This window comes from Thamnophis sirtalis, unplaced genomic scaffold, assembly GCF_051295495.1.
Source record: "Thamnophis sirtalis isolate CommonGarterSnake01/CBP01778 unplaced genomic scaffold, rThaSir2_p1.2 scaffold_6, whole genome shotgun sequence".
Lineage (NCBI taxonomy): Eukaryota > Metazoa > Chordata > Lepidosauria > Squamata > Natricidae > Thamnophis > Thamnophis sirtalis.
In genome coordinates this window covers 98,928,999-98,943,583 of record NW_028261386.1, presented here as the reverse complement: position 1 = coordinate 98,943,583, position 14,585 = coordinate 98,928,999, and the positions used below count along the sequence as shown (strand labels likewise).

The 14,585-nt window shown below is 39.6% G+C and overlaps 1 protein-coding gene across 1 annotated transcript in view; it reads left to right on the top strand.

Moving 5' to 3' along the window:
- Nucleotides 1-243: 243 nt before the first annotated feature.
- CLVS2 (clavesin 2) overlaps nt 244-14,585 on the top strand; it is a 54,796-nt gene continuing 40,454 nt past the window's right edge. The window contains exons 1-2 of the mRNA XM_014055285.2: nt 244-1,989; nt 12,525-12,699. Coding sequence (XP_013910760.1) covers nt 1,601-1,989; nt 12,525-12,699 — 564 coding nt within the window. The 5' untranslated portion in view covers nt 244-1,600. The remainder of the gene's footprint in view (nt 1,990-12,524; nt 12,700-14,585) is intronic.

Genomic DNA, 14,585 nt, shown 5'->3' with positions numbered 1-14,585 from the left:
CTGGAAGCGGCGCATCCATCACCAGGCTGAGCCACAGCAGAAGTCACCGGCCGCTCCTGCAGGAACACAAAGACGGGCGGGTAGCGGGGAGGTTCTCGGCTGCCGCCGGCCGCCCAGCTTCACCTTTCCTCTGGCAAGTAGCTCTGCATCTCCCCCCCCCCGCCAGCCCGCCCCCGAAGAGACCAGCGAGGAGGACACGCCGCCTCCACGCCCTGATGCCTGGACCACCATTGCGGAAGGGGGGGAAGGGGAGTGGACGGGAGAGAAGAGGGGAGCCCTGAGCCCAAAGGCCCGTCCTTGATCGATCGGTTGCTCCCGCTGCCTCTTCTGCCTCCCATCCAAAGGAGTTACTGCCTCGGCTGATGGATGCCGGAAGGTGCCGCATTGCCTGGTGTATGTTTGTTGGCTGCTTGGCTGGTAGGCATTACTTGGCTGTTCCTTTTTGTCTCTGAATGCCTTTCTTCCGGCGGATGGCTTGGATCCCTGCGAGGCGACCAGACCTGCTCCGTCAGTGAGTGAAAAAGATCCAGATTTCACCCCCGGCCTCTCCCCGATCTTTCCCGTCCCCCTTTTTCTAGAGGCGAAGGAGAGGGACGGACGGCAGCTTGCTGGTACTAGATGAGGTCACTGTGTAAGTGGACAAGGGGGTGGAAATCCGTCCCCTGCTCCGGAGATTAAAAAGCTTGGGGGGAGGGTGTGTATCTGAAGAAGCAGCTAATTGATTAGATACAATAATCCAACTTATCCAGCTGATCAGCACATGCCTCTTGAACCCTACCACGCATTGATTTTTAAATGCTATACAGGAATGGCTCAGAGAGAGTGAGAGAGGCAGGGGGAAAAACCACCTTTGCTGAAAGCTCGGAATTAGATTGTATTTATTGAAATTGCAGTTGTTTAGCTATTTCAGCAGCGGCAAGGTGAAGATCTCTAATTTGCAGGTAGAAGTGGGTGGAAAATATTAGCCTGTCCCTGTGGTGGAGGAATTAATTACCTCAACCCCTTCTGCACTCCAGGCAAAGTCACTGTACGGCTGTTTGGCCTTGTTCTTGCTGGCATCATAATGCTGATCTGTATCTGCTGATCAAGGCATTTTATTTTAGTGGGGTGTTGTTGTTTTTGCTCATCCGGTTGTTTAAACCACTACTGAATGGGAAGGAGGAAGCTCCATTCTCTCTACTTGGGCCCTGTCAGAGCCATTATTTCTAGCCATCAACAGGCAATTGCTGCAGAAGGAGAGTAATTGGGTTCAATTATATGTGAGTTATAGTTTTGCTGCAGCTTCAAGCGGAGGACAGATGTTGGAAGGGTGGGATTTGGTGCTGAAAAAGGAAAGCAGAGCAACAGTATAGTGTGTGTATAGTTAATTAGGATATGGAAAGGGTAGATTGGGATTGAGGCCCATATATTAATTGAATCATATTAGGCATTAGTGTTGGAGAGATTGGCAGCAAAGAATTACCTAACTTGTTAGATACTAGAAATGGAAGAGAGGGTTTCATAAATTAAAACAATAGAACGGATTTCAGGCTTCGTGGCAGTTTGGAGGTTCCACCCCTTCTTCTGTAGTAGAACCACCACTATTGGACCAAGTGGCACAATGACTCATTTGCAGGCAGGTCTGTCCCCAGAGACCCTGGAGAAGGCCCGATTGGAACTGAATGAGAACCCAGACACTCTGCACCAGGACATCCAAGAAGTTCGGGACATGGTGATTACCCGACCGGACATTGGCTTTCTACGCACAGATGATGCCTTTATTCTTCGCTTCTTGCGGGCCAGAAAGTTCCAGCATTTTGAAGCGTTTCGCTTGTTGGCCCAATACTTTGAATATCGTCAGCAGAACCTTGATATGTTCAAGAGCTTCAAAGCCACTGATCCAGGCATCAAGCAAGCACTCAAGGATGGCTTCCCAGGAGGGTTGGCCAACCTTGATCATTATGGCAGGAAGATCCTGGTGCTGTTTGCTGCCAACTGGGACCAAAGCAGGTAAAGGTTTTTAACTCATGGGGAGGGGGGAAGGTAGGGTAGGCTAAGATGCTCACCTGAATCCACCATAGTGCTGCAGTCTATATGTTTGACATCATCATAATGGGTTCAAATTGCCTTTGATGTCAATGATATTCCATTCCAAACTTATGATAGGAATAGGAACCTATATTTGATTCTAATGTGCAGGAGTCAAACTGATATATTTGTAATCTAGGGGAAGGAGTACATTAATTTTTAAAAAGTTCATCCCAAACTTGATATTCTGTGATGGCAAAAAACAATGTGCACAGATCAGGTGGGCCCATGGACCTTCGATCATAAGATGATGGTGAAAACAATGAATGGAAACTGATTTTAATAGACTTTTTCATCTATAACTTTTTTTGGGGGGGGAGTTTGGTTTCTCATCAGTGACTAATGAGAAGTTCATTCTCAATTATTCAGTTATTTTTTCCTGGGACCTGAATAGGTAATAATGCAATTAACAATTTGTCACCTGATTTGCCAACCATTTATTTATTCAAAAACTTTATAACTTGCCCTAGATCCAATTGATTCCAGGCTAATAAACAACAATAACAAAATATTGAAACAAAAGTACAAGTATAAAAAACAATGGGAATGGCAAATTAAAAGACAGCCAAGGATAAAGTTGGCGAGCAATCTAAGACAGTGGATAACAATCCTTGAAACTTAATTCTAATTTAAAGTTGTAATGCTGGTGCCAGTTGGGTATCTCTGAGAAGTTCATTCTTGAATTATTAGTTTTTTGATGTATCATACTTAGAACTGCCCTTCTCCTTCATAGTGGCCCTGGGTGGTGTATAAATAATCACAAAAACATAAAAACCTATAAATAAACATTACAATAAAACAGTTAAAAATAAGAATGAAATAATTAAAATTCAAAAGGCAAGGGAAGGACTTCAGAGCGCTAACCATCACTATGGTTGCGTGCTCCTCTGTTATCCCCAAGTGAGTTGGCAGAGCCAACTCTTCAAGCATTTCCAAAAGGCCAAGAAAGTGTCTCTGGGGGAAGAATGTTCCAAAGGCCAGGGGCAATGGCAGGGAAGGCTTTCTTCCTGCCAGTTGAAAATTTTTAACTGCTGGGATCTGCAGCCTATCGTCCTGCCTGACCGAGTGGGACCATCCAATATAATGGGCAATAGATGACTTGTCAGGTGATTTGGCCTGTAGGGCTTTAAAAGTCATAATCAACATCTTGAATTGGTTCTGGAAGCAAACTGGCACCCAATGCAGCTTGGACAGCTGAGGTGTTAAATGCAACATCCTTGGAACTCCCAATATTGCTCATGTGATCGTAATCTATACCAACTAAAGTATCCAGGTAATTTTCAAGGGAAGACCCATGTAGACTACATTGCAGTATTCCAGATGGGAATTACCAGTTACCAGGGTGTGAGTGACAGAGCAAAGTACCTGCTTATCGAGGAAAGGTCATAATGGATGCACAAAGTGCAGTTGAGCAAAGACCCTCCTAGCCACAACTGCCACCTGCTCTTCAAGCAAGAGCTGTGAATCCAGGAGGACACCTAGACTGTCCACCAGATCTGCCTGGGTAGTGCAGTCCCATCTAAGACCAAAAATGATAAACTCCTAGGTACAGAGGGGTTCCTCACCCACAGCCGCTCCATCTCACCAGGGTTCTGCAAAAGTCTCTGGTTACCTATCCAGACCTCCACAATTTCCAGGCATCTCAATTTAAGCCTTGGTCATTGAGGCAAAAATAATGTGAGAGAAATAATGTCTTGACAATGTTGTTACCCATGTTGCTGTTTTCTACTTTTCCAAATGAACTAGGTTTCCCAATGTTTAGCAACACCTATAAAATTTAAATGCAGATTTTACGTCTTTTCTTTCTTGGCAGATTCAGTATCAGCTTCTTTACCAGAAACAGTAATATTAATATACAAGGACTTACCTATGAAACAGAAAAACAATATGCTCAAACCTGCTTTAACAACATATCTGTTAATTTTAATGTCCATCCAATTTGTTCTAGCAACATGATGCATTTTGTGAATGTCACAAAGCCTAAGGTCCGTCCAACTTTGAGTTAGAGAGTTCTGATTCATGAAAAAAACTTTTATGCCATCCTATCCTCACTTCTCATTGATACATTTTACTTCCTTGAAGGAGCTCAAGGCAGTATACATGGTTCTCCTCCTTTTTTTATCTTTTACAATAGTCTCTTGAAGTAGGTAAGCACTTGAGGTTGGTTCAAGGTAGCTTGCTACTTGAAATGAAATGGTAAATGTCATGTTTTCCCTCTCCCTCACTTGCTCTCCATCAAGGATCACAATACGCCAGAATGATTGAATTAATTGAGCATTTGTGGTCCATAATGCTTGTTTCTTTCTTCTGAGAGGTCAATACTTTATAATACAGTATTACAGTATTATACAATACTGTATAATAAATTAAATGCAGTAACTAACAAACAATATCCTGTCTTTCCTATCATAAAAGCCATTACCTGAAAGGATTGCCTGGAGTACTTACAGTAGACACAGAGTCTGCCTTGGAAGATTGAAAGAAAACGAATGTCTCATTTAGGGGTTTCATTATTGGATAGAGAAGCAAGGAAAGTTGCAATGCATGATATAACCCGCCCCTTTTTGACTATATTGTGATGTCACATGCACAGACAGTAGGGGTGGAGCTTATGGCACAATGCCACAATGTTGCTTTCATCATTCTGACACCTCTTGGCCTCATATTAGTAAAGAAAGTTTCATCATTCTAGTGAAAACATCAAGCTCCAGTGGGTGTGGCTATGATTGGAGTAGTGATTTAAAACCAGGACATTGTAGGCTAGGGTTGTCAAACTCCAAAACCACAGGCCGGATGTGTCACACGTTGGTGACGCCCCTGCCTGATTTCGCAAAGTGGGGAGGGAGTCCCAATACGTCATGTGATGACGCCGTGACAATGTGAGTTTGACACCCCTGTTCTAGACTGATTTTATAGTGTTTACTCTGCTCAAATTAAAAATGTTATTGTATCTGCACACAATCCAGAGGTCTCTTTATAGAACAGTTCTTTTCTTTTGACCATGACTCACTTTATATTGGCATATTATGGCTTCTGGGTGACCTGAATAGTGTATGAGTTTGAAAATAGGGTTCCACCTCCTCTGATGTTGGAATCAGAATTAATTACCCAGAGTAATGCCCTATTTCAGATGCTGCAATTCCTACATGGGATCTTTATAGCAGGGTAAAACACATGGTATAAAAATACCTGTTGAATTGAGCCTTTTCTTAATAATCATCATTTTGCTCAGGGGAATATGATTGGGCTGCTGTTATATAAAGGGCAAGAAACCATAGTAGTTTGCACAAGTCTTGCACTCACTTTTGTACTTTTGATCTAGTTTCTTGAAAAAGCAAGAACTGTGTCTCAGAGGCACAGAGTCTGCCAATGAAGTACCTTAAAACTGATTGTGTGCCATCAAGTTGGTGTTAACTCTTAGTGACCACATAGGTCATCCATTATGATCTGTCCCTGGCCTTGTCTTTCATATCTTCCAATGATGTACACATTGAAGCTGTAACTATCTTAAAATAATTGATGCATTCTCAATAAAACAGTCTGCTAAAACGTGATTTAGTCATGAGCAAGAGAAAGCTGATGGATTAAAAACAGAAAGAAAAAGAAAACCAAATCAAATAAAAAAAATTATAGCAGGGAACTGAACTATCAACTCCAAGAAATGTCATTATACTTCTGTAGTCCTGACAAGATTAGTTTGATTTCTACAGCATTTAGATTTCTTTCTCATGCTTATCCTATATCTGTCTTGGAATATTAGATGGGTGAAATTAGAGAATGTATCATATTGGCGTATTCTTCTGGAATGTCTCTTTTGCTGTGGATGGATATGCCTTAGCAATGCATTTTCAAAGAAAAAGTCAGGTCTACATATGTTAGGGCTTTGCCCTCCTATCTTACCTGACATATGTCTCTTCTTTTCCCCCCCATGTAAGCTGGAATAGCTTAGATGTTTCTGTTCCATCAGTTAACTTTTCTGAGTCTTTTCATGTCCAAGATAAAAGAAATGTGCTTGTCAGTAAATTTATTATGCATGCATAATTGTCTGTTGGGTCATAATTATAGTGAAGTGACAGTTGATTGTAAAAGGAATAAGAACTATGATATAGACAATCTATTGCTGCCACTATCAGCTTCTCATTTGAATAAGTCAAATTAGCAAATTCCTATTCCAATTAAGTTGGAAATAGATTTTGTAGAACACTTCTGTCTCTCACACATCCATACATAAATTGTAGACCATGTCCTTGTGCTAAACATTTAAAATTCAAGTTGAGTGGTAGGAAAAAGAATGTATCTTTGACATGGAAATCTATAAAAATGACATGAGAAATAGAATTCAACAGATTCCGTTTCTCTCATCAATACATATTTATGCTTTAAAAGCACAGCAGGGAATCTTCTAGGCTAAACAAAAATCTTAGAGAATTCTAAGGTGGAGTCCTTGGTGCTTTCTGAGCTTCAGTTGTTTGCTTTTAGATGTTTTCATAACCCAATGAGCAGAGGTGGGTTGCTCCCGGTTCGGACCGGTTCAGCCGGATCGGTAGTGGCAGTGGCAGGAAGCTCTGCCCACCCGCCTAGATGCTTCTGCGCATGTGCAGAAGTGTCACGCACATGTGAGAGAGAAAGCGTGCGCATAAGCGAACAGGTAGTAAAACCGGTAGAAACCCACCACTGCCAATGAGGTAACATCATCATCACTGATAATTCTATGTGGTTGTGTAATAAAATATCTTCAAGCAAACAATCAAGATCATCAAGAACCCTATAGTTCAACAGTGAGCTACATATATTTTCTTCTAAAGAAATCTAAGTAGAAATCTTCACTTACCAAGGTTTGTGTATAATAGTCACACAGCAGTGCTGTGCAAAGCTTTGAAGATATGCTTTGCTCTAATCGAGACATTCTGTAAGGTTATCATTACATTCTTCCCTGTAACTAGCAGGCCTGAGCAATCCCACTGCTTCGACTGCCGGAATGGTCATGAGCTAGGCAGGCAGTTCAGGACAGTTCAGCCCTGTCTCGAGTTTTCTCATGTGGTCAGATGAGTGTTGTCTCTGCAGTGCAATGTGCCTACGATAGAACACACCTTCTTCACACAGCCCTATTGCAAAACCTTGAGCAGAATATCCTACAACATGATGCATTTAGATCAGGGGTGTCAAACTCGATTTCATTGTGGGCTACATCAGGATTGTATTTGACCTTGGGGGGCGGGGGCAGGGGCACCTGTGGTGGCCTGGGCAGGGCTGGAGGGATCCTCCTGCAGCCCTCTGCCAGCAAAAATGGAGTTTTTAGCCCGCCTTGGCTCCACCTTCGCTGGCAGAGGCACCGCAGGTTGTTTCACTGTTTCCAGGATAGCCCCGCAGGCCAGATCCAGCCTGCAGGGCTTGAGTTTGACACCCCTGATCTATATGCTTCTCTTAAGCATTTGCCCCATATGGTTGGAAGTCTATGCTTGCTTACCCTATATTTGCTTAGTTCTTAAAGCAAAACTATCCATGCATAGTAAATTTTGTTTATCAGTTGGTTTGTTGCAGAGAGTGACACTGATTTAAGGGCCAAGGAGGAATCATTGGCCCAAAATCACTCAGCTGACTTCAATATTTAAGGGAGGACTAGAAATTAATCTCCCTTGTTCCTATTGTACCACTTTAATCACCATACCTACGTATACGTATACATACATATACATCTCTCTACAGTAGATAGAACACAGAAAAAGTAGAATTAGTTGTTTGAGATGAATGGTTCTGCTGCAGGGTAGCTTTAGTTCTGATTCTATTTCTGAAGAGAAAAATGGGTGCTGCTACTCAGGAGAATGTCTTCCACTCATTTTCTAACTTCTTCAACTTCAGTTAAAAGTTCTATGGAAAAGTTAGCACAGGAATAAATCGTATGGTTTAGTGCAGTGTTGGCGAACCTTTTGGGCACTGAGTGCTGAAATGGGAGTGTGCACAGGCGGGCGGGCGGGCGGGAGAGCACTGGAAACCGAAAGAGCAATTCCCTGGCATGCATTCATGCACCAGGAAGCTGAGCTTCCAATTTTCAGTGTGCACATGCGTGCCAGTCACCTGGTCTTCTGGTTTCTGGTGCACATGTGCATGCCAGAACCTAGAAGAGCAACAGGCGACAGCTAGAGAGATGACTCTACATGCCACTTCCGGCATGCTTACCATTGGTTCGCCATCACAGGTTTAGTGGTTTAGTATCTAACTCAAAAGCCTTGCTATTTTATTCCCTCCATGCAAACATTTCATTCATTGATAAGATGAATAATAAATTCAAAGAACAACAACAACAACAAATTTAATAATAACAACTGTCTTTAGCCCATTTTCATATGCCAGGCGTTGAGTGAGAAGTATGAAGGGGGGCTTCTGTGTGCGTAAAATTGTAGATGAGCACACAATTCAGATTCATGGTGCAAATCCATAAAGCTGTTCTTTCCTCTTGCTGTTGAAAGGAAGAATGCTCAGGCCTCCTATTTTTTCCCAACCCTGTGAGGTAGGTTGGGCTAAGATTTGATAGAAATAAGTACTTGTTATTTATTCCCAAGAGTAAATAATACCAACACTACTAAAAGGGATTGATTTAAAGAAGTAAAATAATGACAATCTAAACCATCTAGATCCTATGTTTAATCCCAGTTTGGAATTGTTTTTTGCAATTGAACTATGAAATCTAACAAAGGCTATCTGTTAAATGTTCTCATTTTTCCCATTTGTATTGACATAACCTCATACTCCATCAATATAAATAATTCATAGCACAGTTGCACAGTTCTCTACATGCCTTTTCTGGAGTAAATTCTGCTGTGAGAATTTTAATAAGACTTACTTGTAAGAAATGTCTTTAAGATTGTCCCTTGATTGTATGAAATTTCATTTAAATCCACTTTGAGTTTTGGAGCTAAAAGAGGAACATTTTGCTTATTACTACATTTCCAGTTTGGTAATTGTATCTGTTTTCTTAAGGCATAAAGGCTTTTAGAAATGGCATAAACAGGTTTTCTAACAGCATGTATAAATAGGGACATTAGACACTGTTAAATAAACCAGAAATCCTAGATTATTCTTTAGGCATTAGTGATACACCATCGGTTTACAGTGTGACCCAGGAGACGCTATATGAAAGCTAAATTTCACTGAAACCAGCCGGATTTAATTTAGAGATTAATTTTGTTGATTGTTAATACTAATCTACATATTACTGCAAAGTCATGGTTCCCATTTTATTTTTTCACCACTGGATATCTGTTACCACTTCTATGACCAGATTTGAAGGAGGCAAAAACAGAATATAGCTGTTCTACACTATGAACATTGTGTTTTATTTAGCGCACTATAGAGCTCACCTAATGAGAACTTCTTTGGTAACATTTTTATATGATCTAATATGGAAAAATACTGAATGCTTATCAGGGGTGGGTTCTGGCTTCTTTTACTGCCAATTCGCTCAGGGATGCACTTCAGGTGCACGCATGTTTCAGGTGTGCATGCGCTTGATGCATGCATAAGCAGAAGTAAAAATATAAGTTTCTGCGCATACGCAGAAGCAAGAAACAAAATACTGGAACCACCAATAGAACTGATTCGGGCGTGGGTCCAGCCGAGTTACTACCTACTCAGCCGAACTGGTCCAAACCAGTAGGAAGCCACCTCTGATGCTTGTTTTCAACACATTGAAATGTAATTGAGTAATGCAGATGAAAATAACCCAAACCTATTTCTTAGTCAAGGAAAGAACCTCTATTGTAAAAATAATATGTTTTAAGGATGCGAAACTGGCTAGTTTTCTAATAGTTTCCTTGTCAATATTCTATTTTATTAGACATGATACATGATATTACTAAATTATAAATCTGATTGTTCATTAAAATAAATACATTGATTGACATTTTTGTAGATGTGTAAAACTGTCAACAATGCTCCATTTTTATTAAGCTACGTTGAAGGACCTGAATAAAAGCTCTGAACTCTGGAGAAAAAATTTTCAAGGACATTTCCCTAATTCCTGTTTGTGTGCAATATGCTAAATAGGAGGGGGGGGGTTGTTTCATATGTATGCTGCTTCTGTACATCTAGCTTACTGTAACTGATCTCACAAAAGTTAGTGGGTCAGATTGAATCAGTGGTGGGTTTCAAATTTTTTTAGAACCTCTTCTGTAGGTGTGGCCTGCTTTGTGGGAGTGGCTTGCTGGCCATGTGACTGGGTGGGAGTGGCTTGCTGGCCATGTGACTGGGTGGGAGTGGCTTGGCGCTTAGCAACCAAAATGTTGGCTCAGAAACTCTGGCATTGAAGTGTGCAAGTCTTAAAGCTGTCAAGTTACAAGACCCTTGCACCCCTATCCCTTTAGGAAAAAAAACCCCAGGGGTGTTCAAACTTGACAGCTTTAAGACTTGTGAACTTCAACTCCCAGAATTCCTCTTCTCGCTCTTCATCTTGATGATGTGCGGATGGGCAGTGGGAGGGAGCTTAAACCGGTTCTAAATGGCACTGTAGATTTGTGGAATCTCTTCTATAGAAGAGGTTAGAACTGGCAGGAACCCACCCCTGGATTGTATTAACCCTTAGATGTGAGTGGACAAGAAATTCTGGGGATATAAATTTAACTGGGAGGTTAAAAAAATACCTTGGAAGAATGTAGTGACAAACCACTTCCATAATATTGCCCCAAAATGTAATCATACAAAATCAACATGAAGAGCTCTTTAATTTACTTTATTTAAAAGCATTTCATTTAGTATATTGGTTTTAGCCGCTTTGAAAACCAGACCACAGGGTTTTCAAATTCAGACTTAGAAACATTGAAAGCAAAATGAGGTGTTTCTTAAAATTGAAGCGCTAGAATTTTGTTAAACTTAAATACATGGAAAGCTTTGTTATGAAAACTCCATAACAGACATGGATTTCAAGTCCTTAAGGTCTACTTCAAAATTATGTTGTGTACATGTACATGTATATGTATGTATGGCTAGTCTAGAGAATACCACATATGTATATCATATGGCTAGTCTAATGAAAAGAAGAACTAGTGGAGACATGATAGCAGTTTTCCAATATTTGAGGGTCTGCCACAAAGAAGAGGGAGTCAAGCTGTTCTCCAAAGCATCTAAAGGCAGGGCAAGAAGCAATGGATGAAAACTAATCGAGAGAAGCAACCTAGAAACTTCCTAACAGTGAGAACAATTAACCAGTGGAACAGCTTGTCCTCAGACGTTGTGCATGCTTCATCACTGGAGGCTTTAAAAAAGAGACTGGACAGCCACTTATCTGGAATGGTATAGCAGGGGTGTCAAACTGGTGGCCCGTAGGCCGGATGTGTCATGCACGGGTCACACCCACCCCGGCTCCACAAAGGTAAAAAATGTTGCGATACGTTGTGATTCATCACATGAAGCAATCAAGTTTGACACTCATGGTATGCTTGGACACTCATGGTATGCTTGGACTAGAAGACTTCCAAGGCCCCTTCCATCTCTCTTATTCTGTAAGCAGAACATATTTTTACTGTGGGATCAATGACACTATAAAGTGTCTTGTAAATCAGATTGTATGCTGATTTCCATTTTAAAATTCTTTTACTAAGTAACTTCAAACACTGAGTATAAACCAAATTAGCAGCAAAACCCTTTTAGCTCTGTTGAACTCGTGTCGAAATGGTATGGGATTAAATACAGCATTGTCATCCAAAATTAATTTCATATTTCTAGAGTCCTACATGATACAGTTATTCTGACATTATATTTGTGTTCAGTTTCAAGGTGTCTACCATAATCACCAATTTTTTGGGGAAAGTAAAACTATTGGGGAGGAAAAACCATTGTTAACCAATACAATTGGTACCAACATTTCTGATTTTACAGTGGATCAACTATTTTTTGACAAATTCTGATGTGGATTACTTTTTTGAATGCATAGAGAAATCTTGTTTATTTTTTAAGAACACTTTCTCTCTCTCTCCATCTTCCTCCCAGCAATGACTGAACTGATTATTCAAAGGCTGATTCATACATCCATTGAAAATGTGGTTTGTCACATTTTGGAGATTCCACAGGTTTTTGTGTTAGCATGTTCAGTGATGCTGAAGGTAAAATAAAGATATTCTGGATGAATATTGATTCTGTTTATTGAACAGAATGTAATGCAGTTTGAAAGAAAGAAGTATTGAGTTGTTCAAATGATATTAGAGCTGGACCATCTGGAACAATTACTATTATGATATGGTCTCATCTGAATAGCTGCTGTTTAACTTTCCCAATCTTAACTCTATTAAACCTAAAGAAACATCATATGTGTGTAATTACAATAGCTACAGTAATCATATTTCATGAACTCTTTATCACTAGAAATCTTGAAATGTTGCCTAGTAATAGCAAAATAATGGCTTATATTCTATCATCTGAACATTATTGGTTAGCTTAAGGCCATCTTTGCTTTTATCTGTTGACAGATACACACTGGTGGATATTTTACGTGCCATCCTTCTTTCATTAGAAGCTATGATCGAGGACCCAGAACTTCAAGTAAATGGATTTGTTTTGATTATAGACTGGAGTAATTTCACTTTCAAACAGGCTTCTAAGCTGACACCAAGTATGCTTCGATTAGCCATAGAAGGCCTTCAGGTAAAATGGTTTTAATCGTTATTCATATTTTACGCTTCTCACTCCAAGCATCTCTCCTCAGTTCTTCCTGTTTCATATCAATCTAACAATGTTTTTTTTGCAGTTTAACAATTGGGATTTTAGATGACTACCGGTATGTATATTGTAGAATTTGAGAGTGAACTGTGAAGAATCAATTTGCTATCCAAGTGGTTCTTCAAACTTACAATGCTCAAGGTTTAAAGGTTTTATTTGATTTCTCAAATTTAGGAGCTTTAAATTGTTATTAAGAGTTGGACTATAACAAAACAAGCCAAGAAAGCAGATATACTACCGGGTTATATATCTTACATTATTATTCTGAAGCAAGGTTCTTTGTACAGTAAGAGCTACCATCAAGTGCTATACATTATGGAACAGTGAAGATATTTATACATTGCTAGTAGTCCTATTCAGGCAATACATTCATGTATAGATGTAGAAATACAAGGAGCAATGATCAGCCTTTCCTCTTTTTTCTTTTTCTTTTTCTTTTTGTATAGAAGAAAAAAAATGAGAAAAAATACAAAATAAAAAAAATAGTCAGAATAGTATAACTACAAGATAAACTGTATGTACACACAGACACATGTATATATGTAATTATATATACATACAGTATATATTTACATATGAACACATTTTTCTATAATAGTTTCAATAAAAAATAACTATAAATATTTAGTTATTTTAAAAAATATAAGGGCACCTGTACATTTCTTAAGCAATTAACAGACAGTTGTTACCAATAATGGAGAATATTTGTATTTTAGGATTGAAATGAGGGGTCCTTGGTGCTATAGGAGCTTGGTTGTTTTCTTGCAGATTTTCATTACACAAACTAGGTAACATCATCAGTGCTAGTAAGGATTAACCCATCAAATAAAAAAAGAACAGGACCACTTCTACCAACACTGACAAGGCAAGCCACTAGAATATAAATTGAGCACAAATCCCATTTCTTACTAGCACTGATGTTACCTAGTTAATGAAATGTCTGCAAGAATGCAATCAAGTTCCGAGAGCACCAAGCACCCTTCAGATGTTTGTTAACTATTTTTCATAGCAACTTTACATGCATGATGAATGTCTGAGGGAAACTTGCGACATTGATTGATGTAGAGAAGAGCTGGAATGACCTTAAGTAAAACCCACTCTCAAGACAACCTCCAGGTAAAAAAACCATGTTTGTTCAGGATAATGAATGTAACCTGAGAAAATGTCTCAGAAAAGTCCTTCCCTAGTTCTCATGAAGATAAAGGAAAGGAGAAAGGAAGCATTATTGCAAGATTTGTTACTATGGCTTTACAATAAAAGTTGTACTACATGATATTGGATTCCTAGTCTGATCTACCCTGAAGGGATGACAGGTCTTCAGTCCATGGATAGCTGAGGCCATAAATATGTTTCCTTGTTGTTGAAAGTCTGATCTCTTGGCAATGGTAAAGGGGGAGGAGGTTTAGTTGTTCATAAGTAGAGTGTGGTTGCCCTTTGATGAAATATGTTTCAGTTTTTAAAATGGCTCTGGAAAATATGGTTCTATATGGTGAAGGTTTAACATGTTATTTAAAAACTAAAATATAATAATGGCAGATGACACATTTTACTTTGGCATCATATAGTATGAAAAACCAGATTTCCTCAACTTGGCATTCTCTAGAAGTGTTGCATTATGTTTGTATTATTCCCACACACCAGTGGGATGATGGGAATTATAGTTCTTTGACAGAATACCACTGGCAGAAGAAAAATCCCCATGGTGAAACTGCATCCGTCATGCACTGTCCAAATATTGTTCTTTTACTGCAAACTGATTGTAAGGAAGAAAATGTTCCCTTCATACTTGAAGTAATGAAATCTTTTCAAAC